Here is a 22,418-nt window from a genome sequence, read left to right on the forward strand (position 1 = left end):
TTATACTCAGAATGTCTGGATATTATCTGATATTGGAATGACAAAGTCACAATAGGAAGCAATGGCGTGACATGTACAGAATAGCAATGCTGCAATCGTGCTACGTTTAGTTCCGTACCTTAGCAAGTTGATGTACGCAACTCTACATTCTTCATTTCTGCACAGCCTATACGTAAGTGGTACAACACTAAGCTACATGTATGATACTTTTAGGAGATGTATCAGTAAGGTACTATCCATATAGAGCAATAAAGTAGAAGGCTAAAGGAAACAAGTTATGCAGCTTCCTGTAGTAAGTTGTTTTATATAACTAGTTTTCTATGTAACTCGTCCTGAGTACCAAGTACTGGTAATCTGGTACTCAGTTATTGGTACCCAATTACTGGTACCAATTACTGAGTACCAATTACTTTGAATAGAGAACGAGTACTTGAGCATCAGAGTCCGAGTACTGAACGAGGAGTACTTTAGAGTCCCAGTACTTTTCATCGAGTGCGAGATCGGAATACTTTTCGAGTACTACAACACTGCTATTGAATGTTATCTCATCTCATCTGCATAGTTCAATTTGTCAAGTAGCACCACAGCCACAAGTTGTATTTTAAACTTTGTGTTTGATATTTAGGGTCACTAGTGCCCTCCCAAATTTATCCAAAAGTTTGACTTTGTCCTGGTGGTTCTTATCCTCCATATTTAACCCAGACATGAGGTGTGTGGATTCCAACCAATGTTAAACATTTCACTGAGTGGAATCCATGAAAGGTGGCCATTAATGGTTTCTCAAATTTACTTTACATAGGTGACCATTATTTGACTTTCTAGCATATTCGACAGCAATACTAATAACCTGTATAAGGGCATATACATTTATGAAGTGAAACAGTTTTAAGTGGGATCTGTCACCTGATCAGTAATTAGCATCTTTGTTGTATATATTTTTTGGGGTGTTTTCAAGCAATTACCCCATAATGATATTTGACCTCATACACCCAGAACAGCCAACCAACTCTGGGTTATTATGTCTAAAATGCTTGGTAAGCATGCATAGATAAAGATGAATTCACTCTGTTTAGGACTCTGTTCAAGGACACTCTTTACGACCTGTACCTTGCTTCGATGTGTTGTTTCAAAGTGCTTACACTGACAGGTTTGAGCAGTATGAAGCACTTTGCAACATGATATGAGAGTACAGTGTACAATTGTAAATAGCATTTACAAAACTGTCCCAAACAGGCTGGATGAACTTTCTACAATTGTGAACACACAGACATGTAGAAGGACAGATAGACACAAGTTGATTGTATGTAGAGGTTTGTCAGCTTTTCAGGTACAGTCTGAAAAACTATTACTGCAAAAATATGATGCAAAATAAATACAGAACAATTTTATTTCTTTCAGGTTTATATTTTATTATTTTATAACAGTAGATAAAAAAAATTAATTTCCAGTAATCCAGAGGGTATCTTGTTTGAATTGTATTCTAGCCAATACTTTCTTTGTTCTCACAATTTTTTTTTAAGACAGTTGCCTGAAGCCTGACTTTTCCATAGAATATACCTCCTTCTCAAACTAAATCTTTGCATCCAGACCTCTACATTAAAGATAAATTTATGTGTCATTCTTTTCATAAATGTTTTCAATGTCACATCTTGAAAGCAAATAAAAACAGTTTAAAGTTCTTCCTCAATACCTACTTAAGGATTTGTTAAAAAAAAAAATCATTCATATTTCTCCTACACATATTTGTTGCATGCGCTCAAGTGGGAAGAAAAAAATCCGGATTGCACAAATGTTTTACTTATACCTCAAGTTGGTTCTGCAACTGTGCAGAAGAAGTGAATTTCATCAGCAATTTTTACAGTTAAAGAATAAGCAGTTTTGATGCTGGGATGGAAAAGTGATTCATTGCTCTCCTTCAGGATGCCATGTTGACTCCTGACATATCCAGGGGCACGACACTTTCCTATAGCTTCCATTTCTAACTTTCCTAATCTTTTTAAGTTTTAATCTGCAGTTCTTGAATATGCGTTACTATTCTATAGAAACATGCTATTATTATTATTATTAATATTTATGTCAGCTGATTTTCATGATCCCATCTTGATCCATCCTTCACTTTTAGTCTCAATCTTGGATCAAACCAATCAATGTCTAGACCTTCGATCAAACCAAATCTATTTCTCCCCAGGTGGTATTTAAGTTATTGATCTACGGTCTATCTCATTCTTGACGAATCTTGATTAATTAATCTCTGTTTTTCATCTTAACCTGATTGCCTTTGACCTAAGATCAACTTAGATTAGTGACTTTGTTTACCTATGATGATTCCATAACAGACAAATCTTACTTTATATTATCAATCTTGTTGCTACCCTATCCTAAATGTCTTGCACCCATCTGAAGATTTGATCCCATCAGAGAAATTTCTTGATCTTTGATCCATCCAAGTCTAGAAAATTGCTGATGTTATTGATCCTCATTTTATTCATGCTATTCTGGATATTCTTGATCCAAGATCCTTGAAAATGAAGCTGTTGTTTTAAAAGATGTTTTCAACGGCCCTTTCGTGCAATGTTTCAATGAATGGAGCCAGTCCACAGGCCTCAGTATTCCTTTAAACTTCGGATTGTGCTCGTGTTCAATCCAGAAAGAAAATATTTGTAAAATGAGAGGCACACATCTTCTTCATCTCCTCTTTAAGAAAAAAATATGAGAAAAGAAAAACAAGGAAGTTAATACCGGAGTTATAACGTTGAAATTACTGCAATCAGATTTTAACGGAACTTTTCATGATGACACCATTGTTTAACCTAAGATATCGGTAACGAGCATGTTACCTCTGCCCTACTGACAACTCGGGCTTAAAGTCTGCAGGGAATGTACCTAGACATGTCACCTGTGCCCTTATGTATAGGACTGGTTAGGTTAGCCATTTTCCCTTTTTAGTGCTTCTTTGACTTGCACGAATGAAACAACGTTCTGTTTCAAGGTAATTGTAAAAAAGATGAATGTACATTGGGAAATATAGATGTTGATAGCATGGTTTTTTTGGTAGGTAATTGGTGTTATATAGTAGAGTAACACTCACCATTCACTTCTATGAGGTTCCAGTTCTTCTGGTTGATTGCCACGTAAAACTCTCGCTGGTCTGACTTCTTCCCTACCACCCACCAATCTGTTAAGCTCCTCATAAATGCTTCACCATCTTCTTCTGATCTACGAGATCAAAAAAAAAGAGAAAAAAACTGATGTATCGGATACTTTCTACTAAGCACATTATAAATGTATCAGCTACTCAAAATTTAGCACATCACATCCATGACAGACTTGATACATAGCACATCACATCCATGATAGACTTCATAAATAGCACATCATAAAGACACAATGTATCAGATACTCAATATTTAACACATCACATCGATGATAGACTTGATACATAGCACACCATAAAGAAACAATGTATCAGATACTCAATATTTTAGCACATCACATCCATGATAGACTTGATACATAGCACACCATAAAGAAACAATGTATTAGATACTCAATATTTAGCACATCAATGATCGACTTGATACATAGCACATCACATCCATGATAGACTTGATACATAGAACATCACATCCATGATAGACTTGATACATAGCACATGATAAAGAAACTATGTATCAGATACTCAATATTTAGCAAATCTATGTAGCAAATCACACAATGGAAGAATCCATCAGGGACTCGATAAAAACACATGGAAAAACACATCTGCCTTAACTCAGTGGTTATACTGAACCTTTCTAACTAATTCAGCCGATGGTACTATGGGGCAGACTTGTGACAAGTTGAATACTTGTGTTTGATTCCTTAACTTTCCACTGACTTACTTTGAAAAGTCTGCATTGATATCTGCTATCAGCCTCAGAATCTCTGGACTGATGGTCAGCGACGCCGTCTTCTTACTGTGCACCGTTGTCTTCTGTGCCAAATTCATGTGATTGAAATAGACAAATTTGTAATCCTGACTTCCGCTGAAACCAAAACATGACCGCAAATGTGACATCACTTGAAGAAGATTCGTATCAGAGATAGAAAAGATATTAAAACTTTATCAGAATCAAAAAAATTAAGAGTGAACAAGAATTTACGGGAGCAAGACAAACACCAGTTGTTGATCTTCTAATGTTTTTTTTTTTACTAGGTTTCATTGGACTATGTTGCAATTTAATCTTTAAGTCCAATGGCTCATATGTAGATATTCTGCACATAGTTCCTGATGGGGAGCCACCCCCCCATCCTCCTGTCCATGTCCCCACAAAACAAATAAAAACACACACAAATGTAAACTGAATCTCTCTTCCAACAACCACTTTACATTTACTGCACACAAGTTTATACAGCAAGCTTGAGTCTATACAAATTTCCAGCTTATAAGAACATATCGCTATATTTCAGTCAAGTAAGTACGACCTACCCAGACACTTTCCTGTTTGCGTACTGTTCGGCGATGTCGGACGCCAGCCTACTGAGTTGAGGACCTAAGAACTGGTCTATCTTACGAAACCAATCCCTGGAAGGTAATGCACTACCTATGTCAGCAGAAAGGTAAATGGAAATGTGTTACATTAAGAACACAGAATGTGGTCAAGCCTCTCATTATGGTGTGACGGTTTGGGGCATAAGTATTATTTAAGTAATAATATTATAAAAACTTGGGTTCATCTGTTCAACCTATAAGATGGTAAGAAATGAATGCTACGGAAATCAAGTGTTACAAAGCCATCTGAGGTGCTCCTCAACCTTTCCACCTGTGCTAAATATTACGCATTAATGTGTTCTCATTCATGCGAGTAGAACGAGCACTTCCAACTTAAAACATCTAAGTGTGTAAAGAGGTTTCATTAAATATGACAGATTTGTAGAAAACTTACCATCCACCATAAGGCAAACTGTTGCACTTAGTGCCTACGGAAAGAAAAAAAGAACAATACCCTGATATTGAACAAACAGCAAAATCAGAAAAATATTTCAACCTTGGAAAAGTACAGGGACACAAGTTCTCCTGAAAGAACTCTTGTCATTAGAAAATAAGCAATAAACAAATTGCGAGACATCTGAATTAGGAAGTAATGATTACCTCCTGAAATAGCTATTAATTAATTATTTAATTAAATATTTAATTTAAAAACAAACACATTTCATCTTAGGTGTACGAGCCATTAGGGAATGGCATCTGTCCTAAGACTGGAAAGCTCAGCAGCTTGAGTAAAGGGATTTACATTCCTATGAAAGGTTACTGGTTTGAATCTCATTCTAGAAAAAATCACTTCAATGTGTCTTAAAAAATTGACTGAATTTGAATTATTTTATTACATCTTTGAGGGCATGCTTTCACTTTAAGAATTTTAAATTCTTACCCTATGAACAACATCATTTAGGTTGTGTTTTCACTATAAGAATTTTAAATTCTTACCCTATGAACAACATCATTTAGGTTGTGTTTTCACTATAAGAATTTTAAATTCTTACCCTATGAACAACATCATATTTGGCGTGCTTTCCCTTTAAGAATTGTAAATATTCTTACCCGATAAACGACGAGATGTAACACATCTGTTTTACTTTCAGAATGAATGTATATATTAGGTAGCTGGATGGAGGCGTTGACATCACCGAAATTTTTAGGTCCCTTTACAAACCTGGTAATAGATACGAAAAAACAAAACTATAGATCAGGAATGAGACATTCCTAAAAATATTTAGTCATAGAAATAGGTTAATTACGACATGTTTTTAGTCTTTACTTGTTTAGATGTATATCTGTGTTTATTTTAGACTTATATTTAATATAAGTTGAGTGTGTATTAGTATTCAGAAATTGTGTGTGTGTGCGTTTGTTTTGCATTCTGACCGAGGACTTGAACAAAAGAATTTCAGGTCCTCGGTTGTGATTTCTAAAGAATCACTATGTCCTCAGAAGAATTCTATTGTATGGGGTATTGCTAAGGTTAGGGTACATGGATCTGAACAATGGAAAATACAATGGGGTTGTCGGTCTGAATGTAATACAAACGTGTGTGCGTGTGTGGGTGTGTGTGTGTGTACATGTCTAGGCCTGACAAGTGGTGACATGAGCCAAAAGAAATCAGTGTCACCAGTTGTCAAGGCAATATAGAACAATAGTCAATTGTTGTCCAGACAAAGGGTTGTAGCTAATACAATGTCAAACAAATGTGTGTGATTGTGTGTGTTTGCATATGCGACAGAATAATATGCATCCCATCTTCTGTTCCCAGAGTCAAATCAACAGCAGAAAGAAATCCTTTTCCTGTTCACAATCTGCTGTTATCCAAATGAATAAAACTTAAAGGAGGTGGTATGAAATTTTGAAAGAATTATATCAGCCTTGGTCAATTCACTGTCTGAGAATGATTTGTTAATCATACTGAAAATACCGCTCCGCTCATGACTCTGTCCGCATATCATTTAAAATTTTAATTATGATTATAGCAAATGAAGATAGTCCTTACTTGCCAAAGTGAGCACTACCCTGGGGTCCTTTTGCTGCAGACTCCTGAAACGGAAAATAGCGGAAATGATATTTGATGTCATATTTTGCTTTATCGATATTATACTACATAAGGTACTTTCCTGAAATCACAATGACATGTCAAAGGTCAATTAAGGTAAGAAAGATTAAGATCGTATGATAAATGTAAATATCGGCCATTTTTGTTTTCTCTTGACCTCTTGGCTCACATCGCATCACAGGTTACAGATAACACGATCAAATTATTTATTACCACTACAACGACTAAGAAGATAAGTTAACATCACAAGACTGATGGTATTAATGATATCTCAAACCTGAATGTGACATATTGTGTCAAGTACAAATATTTGATGTCATGACATAGCTTGACACTTCCCCCCGGTTCTCGGAGTATACCAGAGTGTAGCCGATAAGCAGGTTTTGCTTGAATTCAAAGTACAACAAGCTGACATTAATGTATCCTACAGGACAAGGCTCATTATATTTATACTTCCCTAATGTGAACTGAAATGAAACAAGCATGTCAAATTTATGTCTGCTTCTCCCATTGTCCATTCCAGCAAATGGACAAATGAAATATATATGATAACACTTCTCAACCCCCCCTAGTGCTGTGACCGATAAGCGAGTACTCGCTAACCGCTCGCAAATCGCGATAAACGAATACTAAAAACACTCTTGCGATTAATCGCTTTTACAAAAAAGTTTTTTGAGAGTATGTAAACACACACTAAATAAACTTAACATTACGTTTAAGTTTTACATAAACTTTACATTACGTTTTTGGGGGGTCCCCCAAAAGGGGATGAGGGGGTTGGTGAAAATTGCGAAAATTTTAATTTTGGACAGAGAAATTCTGACACTATGACATGAAAAGAAGCACATAAAATAAATGCCCATTAGTAGAAGAACAACTCTATTTGTACAGAGGAAGAAAACCATCTTTACTGTCAAGATGAATATTAATATCATATGGTCCCCCCCCCTCATGCCCCTCTGCTTCTGAAAACATACACCAACTTATTCCCTTCTCTCATCTTCCCTCATCTCTTTCAAAATGTGTGCTCATGTTTTTTCATAAAAATTCAGTACTTCAAGGAAGAAGAAAAAATTGGCTTTACCTCTGTATCCAATAATGTTGGGAAAAGACTAGTGGTGAGATACTTGTAGAGTGTTCTCATGTCATCTTGTTCCAGCCCACTCCTGAAATAAAAATGAGAGCTTTTTTTGTCCCTTATACAACACTGGTGGTATGCTGACCCTTTTTAAGGCACAACCTAGTCAGTGAAGATAGCCAGGTCTCCTAAAAGAGGGAAAGGCCCAAAGGCACTCTGAGAGAAAAGGTCATGTACTTCAACCAATTCAACCTTTTTTGCCGTAACACACTCAAGGCGACAGTTACACAAATCTAACCGGGAAATGTCTCCCAAACAGTTTATATTTACTATAGCATGAGCAAGATAAACCACAAGCATACTTCATGGAGATAAAGCAACTTTTATTGGTTGTTTTCTGGCAAACCAGCTAACAAAAATATCCATAATAAATTCCTTTCTTTGGCATAACAGCTCACAAATGTATCCATAATACAGTCCTTTTAATCCATTACCGAAGAGTGATACAAATTTTTGTTTACGAGAAATGATTTTCCCGGAATTCTACCACCCCCCCAAAACATTGAATACATGAACTAGGATAGAGTGATACTAAAAATACATGTCTGATAACAGTTGCTAGACAATAGTCTCAGGTACATCATCTTCTAAACAGGACTGGGCTAGTACAGTCTCTTAATACATGCTTAACGGATGAATTAACTTCAGTATTAAATTAGAGGGTAGGCAAAAATGCAATGATAATGCTTTACCATACAGCAGCCAATTAATTGACTCTGATACTCCAGTCAAGGTAAAGCACTTACCATACTAACTGATCGTTGTATAGGAAAGCCGTATATTTGATCTGTGTGAAAGAGGCTTCGATGAGGTTGATGAAACACTGAATGCGTAGGTAGGTATTCTTGTCAAGCGGTAAAAACTGGATCCCATTCTGTATGTCTAAAATATCACTCTGGTTAAGCCTTAAAGTTTCCAGATACTTGATAGTAGAGACAAAAAAAAAAAAATTCAAATACATAAAAAAAATTGTCACTGCAAAGACTAGAAACATGATCTTATAAACAGAGATATTTTATACGATAAAAATGATAATATATTTACTTCTGAAGATAACACTTGTGACAAAAGCTGAATAGTATTTTTTTCCATTTTTTTAAACAGCATTGTACTATGCGATACTACAATAGAATTATTCCCTAAAGTGCAAGTCATCACAACAACTATGTGTTTGTAATACCACATGTTTGATAGCAATTTTTAGTGTATACTTTTAGTAAAGCAGAATCAGAAAACTATTCATCACAATAAAGTAAATTCACTCAGGGAGCAGACTACAGGGTGCACACTGCTAAAATGGTTACTCAAAGGAGCAAAGAGTGGTGATAAGGTGAGAGGTACACTAGTACACTAAGAAAGAAAACAATGACAAACCTGCGAGAAGAAATGGTTCAGTCGACTCTTTAACTCTTCAATGCTGAATTTGTTCACGATATCAGCAAAGCTGCCCATGAAGAACTACAGGATATGGAAAACAAAACAAGATATGACATTCACCTGCAACCTTGTCGTCTTACGATAGGATGAAAAATAATAAATCAATATAACAGGTCCGGAACATCATAGCTAAATAGGGAACCCTCAAATCCTTCAATGAAGGAAAATGCTTTGTACCATTTCAATGGCTTACCCTTATAAGGGAGCCCTTATAACACATTCACCCTCCAGTATTGTAGCGCCCTCCATACTCCATAGCATCTACATTTACTCACCTTTAAGTTTATAACATGTCTCCCCCCCTTCCCTTACCCTTCCCCTTCTCATTACCCACCACCAACTGCAGAATGGCATTTCATGGACATAATTCCGTCATCTTCGACAAAGATTATTTCCGTAGTCCAATACCCCTCAGACCAGACCAAGATCAGAGTTTACCTTGAACATGGTGTATGCTTGCTTCAGAACAGCCTGATATACTGTATCCTGCACATCTTCCTCATGGTACTCGGCTATCGTCTTGCCATCTTCCGTCCGATGTGTCACTGGCACTTTAACAATCTGGAATTGAAAAGGTAAATGTTCAGAAAATTATACCATTCATATTTCTAGATTGATGAATTATTGTTTATTTATCTAGATAACTTTATTTTTTTTTGGGGGGGGGAGGGGGAAGGTTGGTAATTGAACACCATTGCATCAAATCCTTCTGAAACTGTGATGGATTAAAATAATTTTATTAATTCTTGCTTTAATTAAACCAAATATCATATTAGAAGCAATTGAAATTGAATTTAAATTTCAAAAAGCTACTTTAGTTTAAGATTTTCATTTATAATCAAGACACACAATTCTCCAGATTTACATATAGCTTGATTTTGTATGTTATAACTATTAACTAGAAGCGGAGTTTAATAGTATAGTCACTGTGTTTAAGCTAAAAATATGAAAAGGGTTCCAAATTCAATAATGAGCACTATCTACAAATATTGAGAAGTCAAAATGTTCTGTCACTTGCTTGGAAAACACTGTGTAACTGTGATTAACATGAAAACATTAAATTTATCAAATTTATTTGAACTTAACATTGAAATCTCACTCACAAATTCATAAGTGAGGAATCAGCTATCAAACTGTATCAAGAGCTTCAGCAACGTCATTTGGCTAAAGTTCTTATAACATTTCTTCAGTCATGTCTTAAGTTTGAATTTGTATTTATCTTTCCACTTAAGGCATCCCAAAATTGCCACTTCTCCCCAAGATCACTTTGTTATTAAGAGGTTTCATGACTTGAAATCAAACATAAAATAAAAATACAGACCAAAACAATCCAGAAATCTGGCTCTGGATTTAGGAAGAGTTGTCTTGTCTTTTGAGTGTGAACTGCCTCGCAACTCTTGCTTGGTGCAAACTCACTGTGTGATAAAATACAAAATACTACATGTAGTTCCATTCAGAAAGGAAAACTGATTAAGACTCAGAGGATACATATATTACATACTCCCCTAACCCTCCCTCTCCCCCCCTCTCCCCCACCCCAACATCCTTGGACCCTCATATCTCACTCCTGTGAAATTGTGAAAGGTTTGAGATGACCATTGAGTTATATTCAGGCTTATGGCAGTATACTGAGAGGACAATACTCAATGTATTTTCAAATTAATTACATTAACAAGTTTATACTTCCATTTATTGGTATAATATCCTGTATGACTGCCAGGAATTATTCATCTTCCAATGAAATTAGCAAATATATTGATGACTATAACAATTCCATCACGAGTCATTCATCCGGCTGGAATATTAACAACACCTCCCATGTATTAGACGTGAATCAAAGGAATATAGGAACTCACTCTGCAAATTGTACCACTGCTTCAGAGAGACCGACGCTCCTAATTTGAGTATCTAAGTTTGTACTTGATGGATGGAAAAAGAGCACTTTCTTGTGTTCCTGTGTAAAACAATATCCATTGGTTTCTTGCAATATTAAATTATATAAATATGTGCAACATTCCAATAACAAATACACAACATTCTATTTCATTCATAAAACATATATCTTTCGACATGTTTCAAAATGAAGTGTGAAACGGGAAAGTTAGGATGACCAATGATGAAGCTGTAAACTCAGACTGGAATGTAATGGTCGCAAACTTTTAGCAAGAGTCTGTGGGAGCTAGGGGGTGGGGGGGGGTGGATGTTATGACACTACAATTTAAAACTTGGGTATCCTAAGAAGGGCACTGTCACACCGAAACATCTGCGCTGTACTTTTTCTACGTGACTTGTTATGACATTTGAACGTCACTAGTAAATAAATAGTCAATTTCTTGAATCAATTTATCGGACATATCATCAATTATTTAGGTATACTTTTTGAAGCTCTGTCAATAAGCAATGCCAATCAATGTTGAGGAACAGACATAGGCGTCCTTCTGAATGTTTCATATTGAAGGAGAAGAATGTGGACCAGATCTTGGAACCGAGATATGAATGGGGGGGGGGGGGGAGAGACAGCAGGCCTACAATAAATCATTTGTTTTACGGGTTAGATACATTAGATTAGGAAATCATTTTGAATATTCAGGTACCTAAGTAAATAATGTTGTTGACATATGAAGTATGTTAAGACAAGTGGTGGCCACACAGACATGTTGCTTACATGCACATTATGAGGATGTTGCTCAAAGAACAAATATTACGAATGCCTTGCTTTGTAAATCACTGAACTTTATATCAGTTGAAAAAAAACTTTTTTTATTGCTGAATTTTCTGCTTTCCTGTTTTATCTTCCAAAGATATATATCTTTATTCAGTTTCAGTTTTTTTCCTGTCAAGCAAATACATTTGAGATTGTTTGAGACACCCAAATTAAAGAAAATATTACCTATTTGCCAAACTATTTATAAAGCAAAGAATATTCTGTGAATAGTTACCTCTCCTTCTCTTGGTCCATAAGTTGCGTTGTAAATGTAAAAACTATGAAGCGAAATAGGACTGGTTTGTGCAGACGTCATAGTTTCACTGGAGATGAGTTACAGATGCCTTTTCTTTGGTCACACTGCTATGTACTTGAAATATGTTGAGTTTGCCACTTCTTTGTAGCAACAGAAAGAGTAATAACCTATGAAACATTCTGGATTAGAGAGAAAGAAAGTTAAATGTCTGGTGTCTGGTGTAACAATGCAATGAATTTGGGGCACCAAAATGAATTTTCTGTTGTTGTAACATCATCACAATAGGTCTGTGTTTGAGTCTTTGGGAAATTCCGTTCAATTTATAACATATTATTTCTCAACACTTGGCCTGCCACGTTTCATAAAGCAATTGGTTTCAGGCAATGGTTGCAAATGAAACTCTGTAACGAAGGCTGATATTCAACAGTTCTGGTTGAACCATACTGGCTGAAAAGCTATAGATCTATGTTGACCTACTTCATAGCACTTTCACAGACCCATTGTTACTGAACTCCAGTAGTGGAACTAGTGGATTGGGGTGATGGGAGGAGTGAGGAGTTGAACATGCGGAACATATAACAAGAACAATCTCAGCTTCAATTTATAGCTGCAGTTTTCCACAACATTAGGTTTATTTATCCTACTGTCCTGTTATAAGTCTTAAGAACTTAGAATGTAATTGTTACATGTCTCTTTATATCAAATTGCTGTTAAATTATCATGGATGGGGATGGGGAGGGGTTTAATGGATGGTTGGGGATGTTTTCCATTCTACTTTGTGGTTTAAACCTACTGTTGAGCTGTCTCTTTTCTGCTAGTCTTTGTAGTTCATTGTTTCGTTGTTTTTGACTACTGTGCATATCTTCAAGCCAATGCCGGTTTTCTGTGCACTTTCTTTCACCTCATGTATATATAATTTCTGTAATTACAATTTATGTTATGTTGAATCTGTTGTGTTTATACGTGAAGTGATAGACCAAATAAACAAAACAAAACAAAAACAGACATACACCGCCCAATGACTTTCACCATAGGTTAAACTTATTGCTAGGGCTAGGCCTGGACAGTGCCATGATATTAAATCCAATGTTATTCATACTATTTTCAAAATCACAAAAAAGTTAGACTACTCTATACCAATGGGCCTAAGTAATGATAGTTCTTCTTAATTGTAACAGACATTGAATAATGTTGTGGGGGAAGACCCTTGACCTTCTGAATCTGATGCCTAGCATTATGATTGTTAGTCTTTTATCAGATGTAAGTTACGTTCCCATTGTCTTAGACATTTACAACCCGTTGCCCAATATGTTGGTTACATGATAGTGTTATGGTACAACTATATCCTAACTTTAAAGTTTAGGCTAGTATTAATAGTTAAAGAAACTTAGAGACGAACTGCAATAGGAACTTCACTTGCCTTAACTCAGCGTATGAATCAGTTCCACGATGTTCCGTGAAAATCACCGAAAAGGATTGCTCTCATGGTCACACTTGGAATGAAAACGCCGATTGAGAGGTGATAATCCTATTTTAAAATGAAAAATCCAGTTATGACTTAACTTCACCTTGTGAAAAGCCTGTGAAATGAGTTTGTTTCAGTTTTCCGACGTTATTTCCGAGGTGCGGCAAATAAATTTTCATTGATTGACCAGAATGGAGGTAGAAATCTTCTGTACTAACTATACTAAGTAAATAAATTACAAATCGGTGTGTTAGTACGGTGGTCATGTAAGTCCTTACGGCATACATAGCGTGATTGTGTTACAATGACATGATATATCGAGATTGTACAATCTGCATGCACATATTATCCATCCCAGCATCAGCCGGGCACGGTGAACTCACAACCCTTTCAATAATTTGTGATGAAAAAAATGTTTCTGTCTACAAGCATTAATGAACTTTAGTCACAATCATGTTCATTTACTACTAGGGGGTGGGTGGGGGAGCCACCCCGTATACATGGGGAAGGGGTATGAGTGGCTTAGTATGATACCAGTGTTAACCCTGTTGTTGCCAGGTGCATTCACAAAATATTACCCCAAAAAAATGCAACTTAAAAAGCCATGAGTGTGTTGTTTGAGCTACATGCAGAAAATGTTAATTTTTTGGTGGAACATTAAATGATTTCCGCCACCGTGGTGTCCCTTTAACAGTACACCAACTAAAGCATTAGAGATTTCAGAAAGCATTTAATGGTGACAACTAATTTGGCAACAATACTGGCCTGTTGTATCCAACAGAAATTATCGGATAACCTCCCTAGTGAGACAACAGAAGTTTTCTGTTGGAAGATTCACACATATTAGAGATTAAATTTAAAATTGGCTGAGTGAGGAGCAATCATAAATACATCACAAAATGGCTCATTATTTGTTCGGAGTTCACGTTACATCGTAAATAAATAAATATCGCGATACACTAACAATGCATCTTAAAAAATATTATTAATTGTTGAGATGGTTTGTTACCCTCTACTTCTAAGTTCTATAAAATATAATGTGACAGAAGTGTTCTTCAGATTTGTTTTCCTCCAAATGCCAAAATCATGGAATGGTTGGTGATAGAGCTTTACCTTTAACATAGTAACGCTATATCTCGTATGTCCTTTACGAACCACCGTATTTATCAAATGAAAATTAAATTTGATTAGTACTTCTGCGGCTAGTCGTGGTTGTCATCAGTACAGTGCATGCACATGCGCCATTAATTCAGTTCGATGTCATGAAAGTAACATGGTACTGGACTTCTCTGTTAACATTCGATCCGGGTGCTGGTGTATGGAACGCGAAAAGGTCAAACTTATTTCGTTGTATTAAATAAAGTTTGTTGTTGTCTAAACTAAAGTTGTTGCTGCTGTTTTACCACGTTGTTGCTTTAACTCACGTTACTTTCGTTGTCTAAACACACGTCGTGTCTAAACTTAGTTATTGCTATCGGCGCTGTTCAAAATTGTTCAGAACTAGCTTTGTTTATAAAAAGATATATGTATTTTTATATTAACATTCAAGCTGCGTCCATTTTATTTTTCGTATTCATATTTTAGGGGTTTTATCATTTTATTACTTCATTGTAAATCTATATTATTTTTTAAATTATTCCTTCTTATATATATATTTTTTTTAATATTAATATTTTAGCTGCGTCAATTTTATTCTTCATATTCATATTTTAAGGGTTTTGTCATTTTGTTTTCATTGTAAAGCGCTCTTGAGCATGAAAAGAGAGCTAAATAAATTTGGTAAATAATAATAATAACAATAACCGCGTAATGTAAACCAGAATGCAAAATGCATTGAGGTTTCGGTGACTTCATTTAACTAGAAAGTTCTGCTTGCTAGTATAAGCAGAACTAGCTGTTGCTATAGAAATGGCCTGAACCACCATTTTGATACAATAACACTATGGCATGATAATCACAGGTCAGTCTACTATACGTGGCTATACACACATCCACCAAAAACAATAGGGCATTGGAGGTCCAAGTCCATTGGAGTCACCAGACGCAAATTGTGGTAACCTTGTTTTATAAGCTACCGTATCTCCCACCGCCAGCCTATCAGATAACATGTGCGTTAGTACAACTCATACGAATAGGAGGCTGCACGGTAAACAACTTTTAAAATGTTATAGGCTATGCATATACGCTGTGAATGTCGGAAATCAAGTAAAACGAGTGTCGAGACAAAATGCCAGCATAAAATACTGTACTTTAAATTGTTTTATTAAATGATGTCTGGATATGTTGTGAACGTCGGCAATGAACTAAAACGAGTGAAAGTAATATTACTAGACAAATGTTTTCTTCAGGTTCGAACACCGATTGCGTTTATTATATGACCTATACTTTTATTAGTGTAGTTGTAAAGATGCGATCTTATCACTGCCTGTACTTTGTGAATGCTCTACACAATATATATGGCGGATGCCATCCAGTGCCCTAGTTCGCTGTTTACAGTGGCGGCCGTCCGACCTTCATTTCGCCTGCCCTGCCACTCTTTCCTCCTCGCCAACTCCGTATGTAGTACCTCCATGCTTTGACCTGCAGCGATTTCAACAGCAACCCCAACTCTTCAAATATGTAGTTTGCATATAGTGTGCATATCTCGCTAAATTCCACGCAATTTTATTAACTGAAAATTTGTGGAGAAAAGATCACATCACCGTATACCTACAACACATAGCCCAAGTCAAAACTCGAGTGTATCTTGGATGATTCATTTCTTGCATAACATGTTAGCGGTCTTTTTGGTCTAAAAATTCTTAACAATGCTGAGCGAGGTTTGTGTGTATTCCATTTACCCGACAATTATAGTATTTAAATAACTTTTTACGCAATTTCGATTAAGTATCTCAAACTTCAATGACTACTTTTCACGATGTATGGATACGTACAGTAGTTTATACACACGAATGTTGCACCAGAATCATGACTTGAAGCACGTGGCCAAAGGGACTGCCAAAATTTACGCAAGTTTGCAACGAAGAAATTACTGAGGTATGAATGCACATTTTACATTATCAACTCTCAATACGGAGTGAACAAAACATACTGTGATATGAAAAGTTCATTTCAGTATCAGAGATGTTGTGGTAGCTTCCCGCAAAATTCATAGATTGTCTCAACTCATATCTTTCTGTGATAAAACAATTATTCAAATTAGGCGTCCTCGGAGTTGTAACAACTACTATGCAAATATCGTTGACAACGTGAATTTGCTCGACAAATCAGGTTTCTAACGATATCTACATTGCTGTTGCTACAAATCAGGACGTTAACGATTTTTTCCCTTTTCGCTTTCCATAGTTAAACCATCATACTTTGCGTTCATTGAGCACTGAAGATGCAAGCATGTTTGCAGACAATGGGTAAGGGACTCACTGGCGGACCCAGGGCCATTGTTTGGGAGGGGCCAAAGTGGCATTAGAGTGATATGGGGAGGGGTCTAAGGGGAGGGGGTGACCCCCTCCCCTTTGGAAAATTTTCTATTTCTGAATGCCCTCAGATGCAATTTGGTGCGACAAAAGTGTACAATGGTGATGTTAATTTACTTCTAAAAAAAATGTTTCCCAGGTGTAATTTTCTAAAATATTTATAAAACAAAGTTGAGATCATCTTTCTCAAAAAATTTGATGTCTCATAGGTTATAAATTTCTTACAACCAGCCTGTAACTGCAAAATGGTGTTAAACTGTAAATCCTCATGCTCATACATTTACATAGCTCCCAACTCTTGAGAAGGCAAATGCTGGTCCATGCCACGAATCGCCGTCCTGGGGGAGGGGTATAAGGGGAGGGGGTGTCCCCCTCCCCTTTTGAATTTTTTTTGGAATCCTGGTGATGCCTACATGTAAAATGGTGGCACTTAGAAAGGCTTTTGTCACCCAAAATTTTCTGAGAAATATGCATTTTTTTTGTGTGTAACATCAATAAATTGAATAGTATACAAATAATGAATGGTTATGAGTGCAGTAGTGCAAATATTTCATGAGTTGAAAGATGGAATGTTCCATTCAACGAGGCGCAGCCGAGTTGAATGGAACAAATCACCATTCATTATTTGTTTTATACAACACCTTCAGATTTGAATATAATTGGATGTAAAATGCACTCATGCAACAGATTGTTTTGAACAGACAGGTTTCTCTGCTCTCTTACCATTGAAAAAAGTGCTACCAAAAAAGTATAACGCATGGTTCTATCATCATAGCGTGCAATAGAGCGGATTTTGCATGCAATCGACGAGCAATTGACCAATCAAATCGTCCCCGTTCTGGCGTAGTGACGAATGTTCAAAATGTGAGTTTTGAGAAAACGCGCTCTAAAGATTTTCATATTTTGACTTTAGTTTTTTACCGAAAGTTGTCAATATTTTAAATATAACAAATAGAACTTTGAGTTCTCATGTTTGTTGCTGAAATTTCTTACATAGTAGTAATTTTAGTGTAAACATTTTCGTCGTTATGTCATGTCATTTTCAGTTAATTTTAGACATTCGCCACACATTGATCACTGTGCTAGAACTAAATTTTGAGGTTTCGTCCTGTCACAGACTTGTATTCGTCACTTTTGTGTGTAGTAGCCATAGGGTACACCGTGAATGTTCACTGTCACATGGGGAGAGGAAGGGGGGGGGGGGGGTTACGTGGAATAACCTTACGATAGAAGAAAATAATCGAAGGGGTGGTACATTGGTCTTATTAATTTTAAAAAGAATGTCCACGGTTTACTTTAATGTATAAAATAGACAAGGAATGGGTTATACGCAGGTATCAACATACGTGTTTTAGTATGTTTTTCTTGAGTGACATGGATGGAGTCGGATATGACGAGGGGAGGTGGTATATAGGGCAAGGAGAGCCGGCTGTTGAAATGGTGGTATATTGGTCTTATCAATTTAAAAAGAACGCCCACGTTTTGTTGCAATGTATAAAATAGACAAGGAATTTGTATGGGTTATGGGCGGATGTAAGTGTTTTAGTATGTGTTTCTTGGGTGAAATGTAGGGTGTCGGATAGAGAGATGTTGAGGTAGGGAGGGCAAGGAGAGCCGGCTGCTGAAAGGGTTATATATTGGTCCTATTTATTTTAAAGAACCCCCACCATTTTCTATAATGTATAAAATAGACAAGGTATATGATGAAATGTGAACACATGCAGTTGCAAAAATAATAGTTCCAGTGGCGTAATCTGTTAAGTCGGAACTCTTATAAAGCACACAGACTACGGAAAATTGTGTGCAATTCTTCATTTTCAAGTTAGTGTATTACGTGAAATGTCTCTGACGATAGTTTCTAAGTATCCTTCAAACGCTTTGGGAAGCTATTCCACTATACTATCCCCTTAAACGGAATGTGAAATTTTATTACGCTCACAGGCACATTCATAATAACCAACCCAACAATTGTGCAATTGTTCAAGTGTTTCCAAGTTGTACTATAGTATGTTGTTCCTTCTTTTTATTTCCTTCCAGTATACATATAAAAAATTTCTTACGCTCACAGGCACATTCATAATATCCAACCCAACCTCGTGTGAATCCTCAGATTTAAAGAAGGAAATAACTGTGCCATTGTTCAAGTGTTTCCAAGATGTACTGTAGTATGTTGTTCCTTCTTTTTATTTCCTTCCAGTATACATATAAAAATTATAGAGAGGAGTCATATAACACCTCAACAAGAAGAATAACTCATATAAAAGGTTTTTTTTAAGATGATAGGATACCAAACAGTCCAAGAATAACTAATATAAAAAGGGAGAAAATGTCAAGATGATAGGATATCATATAAAATACATCTACTAATACAAAAGTTATTACATAAAACGATATAACAAACAAACTATAACAAACATTCTAAGTGCTCGAATGGAATGTATAAAGCAGCACGGTAAATAAATGAGTTGCTGTAAACTTGCGTTCGGTATTTTGTGTGGATTTCTTAGATTTCTGCTGGATTTGTGCAGGAGAGTTTTCAGTACAGTATACAAAGGGTTATTCTGATCACTGTAAATCTTATTAGCCATTCTTGTAAACTCAGGTCTTGCAGCAGCATTTACTTTTTCTAAAAGTATATTGTATTCTAAATTAATATAGATGATGTGTATTTAAGAAACTTCATTCTTCTTTTCTTTGCTTTTTTTTTGCAATATAAAATGGTACCAGGCAGGCACTGTATAGATCACATGTGCCAGGGTAGAATAATAGTATTGAAAACATTTTCTTTAGCATTTTGGTTAAAGAAAGACACAACGTAAGCCACACTAGGTACTATATAATATACTTTTTTAATACCTTAATGTTTTGCAAGAAAAGGTCAAACTGTCGTCACTGTATACTCCCAGTACTCAGTTTTGGAGGTTCTAGCCACATCAGATCCCTCAATAATAATAATAATAATACGTTGCGACCTTGATAGAATGAGACCTTCATGTTTTATGGTTTATTTTCAAAAACAAATTTCCCTTATTTTTTTTATTTTTTTTGGGGGGGGGGGGAGTTACGCAATAAAGTCTTGCGGTCACATGTTGGAACTATGTCATTTACAGAACACTGAAAATTTCATTGGTCAGTTTCAACAGAGCTCTTATGAATTGTACATGATACAGCAGTATCATCTGCATATTTTGTATATAGAAATGTGTGAGTTTGACCTAATTTCATCAGTATATATAGTAAATAATGTAGCATATAATGGACCCCCCCTCCCACCCCAAGGCACACCAACCTTTATTTCCAATATTTCCGATAACCCTTTATCCAACCTTACTTGTCTGGGCCATCCTTGAAGAAATTGTGTCAGCCAATGAATAAGCCATGTTTCTTTGATAAATCGTAAAAGATCCTTCATTAATTGAAGCATTTGGCAAGACAGTATTAAAGGTTGCTATACAGATTTTCTAGTAATTCGGTCTAAACGCCCCCCCCCCCCCCTCCTCGTCCTTTGTAGCAAAGTAACTACTTAAGTATAAACTATGCTAGTACCTTCCAAAGTTTCATGTAAAAGTATGTGACCTTCAATTATGTAACTAGGTATTACTTAGCTAGAAAAAAGTAGTTTTAAGTTAGGCTAGAGTAATGCTCGTGATGAGCAAAGCCGCCAACAGCTAAGAGAAACCGAACTTCTTTAGGGAGATGTTACATTTGTAACGATTTGTATCTCGGCAAAACGTCAATTTTCAGATTGTTCTCATTTTGACGAGTTGTCGTATCTCAACAAAACGTCAATTTTCAGATTTTTTTTCATTTTGGCGACTTGTTATATTTCGGCTAAACGTTAACATTCAGATTTTATTCATTTTGACGACTTGTTGTATCTCAGCAAAACGTCAATTTTCAATATTTTGTCATTTTGACGACATGCTGTATCTCGGCAAAACGTCAATTTTCAGATTTTTGTCAGTTTGACGACTTGTTGTATCTCGGCAATACGTTGAGATTCAAATTTTTGTCATTTTGACGACTTGTTGTATCTCGGCAAATTTAATAATTTTGTCGTTTTGACGAGTTGTTAAACTCGGCAAAACGTCTTTTTTCGAATTTTGTCATTTTGACGAGTTTGTATCTCTTTCATCACCATGTCCCTTCTACGCTTCCGTAGTATATGAATACTGTATTAATCAATTAACTGACGAGGTGAACTAATAAAGATATTACCTTCCCATAATCCTGGGTGTTTTCAAATGGCAGTTAGTTGGTTCTCAAATCAGTATGGCATGGTTGTTATGTTCAGCTTGTTCCAAAGGGTAATATTCGTCGATATGCAAAAATGCATGGACCTTAGACAAATAGTGTTACTGAGAGGTTGTAATGATGACTAAAGTATTCGTCAGTATGTAAAAACGAGAGTGGGTCTTAGGTGGACATTCGTCAAAAATGAGTCAGAAAAAACGAAAAAAATAGACAGTTTTAAAACTTCTAACCCGGCTCAACCGATTCTTCACCCTCGAAGTAGGTAAGAACAATATTTAACTCAATTTCGCCAAAAGTGCACGTTCGCCACTACGCGAAAACGGGGACGAAATGGCCGGAATATAATTAGGTGTTGTATAATAGGTGATAATTCATTCTTTCCCGTGGCATGAAAATGTTCGCTGCTCGCCCCAATGAAAAGAAATATAGGCTAATTTGAGGTTCAAATGATGCTGTAAAGGAGGTTTTATACTCTATTATGCTAAATGCTAAAGAAATGATGGTTGCTAAGTCAAGATTTGATGCAAATTTTTTTATGTATACTTGACAATTACAATGCGGTTTTTTCGGACGCTTGTGAGGGTCAACGGGTTTGGGTGTTAGAATGCGGGTCTAATTCCCGCGAATTGCGGGTCAGTTGGGAGCTCTGCATTTAATTTTAAACCAGAAAACGAAAAGGTTTAGACTAGTCTACCACTGCTATTCCTCTCGATTTTTTCAATTTCCAATGATATGATTTAACGGATGTTCGGAAACACTTTTTGGCTCACCTTTGGGGGGGGGGGGGGGGGCATGGCCCCCCTTGGCCCCCCCTTGGATCCGCCAGTGAAGGGACTACGACTATTAGCCAAACAAATCTCGGGAAATTTGAGAAAACATCATTGTCTGTATTTAGCATGAAAATCACTGTAATAGACATGTTGTTAGTTCTGCACGGAAGCAACTTGCGGTTGGTTGTTATAATTTTTTGAAAAGAAAGAATGATGTTCGTTCACAATGTGTAACAACAACGGAACATTAGATATATAGCAACGAAAGTGTAGACATCAACGTGAATTTAGACATCAACCGTAAGTTTAGAAATCAACGTGAGTTTAGACCTTAAGG

General features: G+C 36.2%; 1 protein-coding gene across 1 annotated transcript; it reads right to left on the minus strand.

The window, feature by feature from the left end:
* Nucleotides 1-1,384: 1,384 nt before the first annotated feature.
* Nucleotides 1,385-13,805, minus strand: LOC139959584 (vacuolar fusion protein CCZ1 homolog). The gene is made up of 15 exons (XM_071957303.1): nt 13,540-13,805; nt 12,099-12,298; nt 11,016-11,113; nt 10,481-10,574; nt 9,598-9,720; nt 9,097-9,180; nt 8,469-8,644; nt 7,669-7,750; nt 6,525-6,568; nt 5,582-5,693; nt 4,926-4,959; nt 4,469-4,583; nt 3,882-4,025; nt 3,089-3,216; nt 1,385-2,694 (listed from the first exon to the last, which is right to left on the minus strand). The coding sequence occupies exons 2-15, from the start codon at nt 12,177-12,179 to the stop codon at nt 2,639-2,641; spliced, it is 1,371 nt and encodes a 456-aa protein (XP_071813404.1). The 5' UTR covers nt 12,180-12,298; nt 13,540-13,805; the 3' UTR covers nt 1,385-2,638.
* Nucleotides 13,806-22,418: the final 8,613 nt, after the last annotated feature.

This window comes from Apostichopus japonicus, chromosome 19, assembly GCF_037975245.1.
Source record: "Apostichopus japonicus isolate 1M-3 chromosome 19, ASM3797524v1, whole genome shotgun sequence".
Lineage (NCBI taxonomy): Eukaryota > Metazoa > Echinodermata > Holothuroidea > Aspidochirotida > Stichopodidae > Apostichopus > Apostichopus japonicus.

Coding starts and splice junctions, on each gene's coding strand:
- LOC139959584 (XM_071957303.1), bottom strand. CDS start 12,179: ATGACGTCTGCACAAACCAGTCCTATTTCGCTTCATAGTTTTTACATT. Junction 4,584..4,925: donor AGTTTGCCTTATGGTGGATG/GTAAGTTTTCTA, acceptor CTGCTGACATAG/GTAGTGCATTACCTTCCAGG. Junction 4,026..4,468: donor GCAAACAGGAAAGTGTCTGG/GTAGGTCGTACT, acceptor TTTTGGTTTCAG/CGGAAGTCAGGATTACAAAT.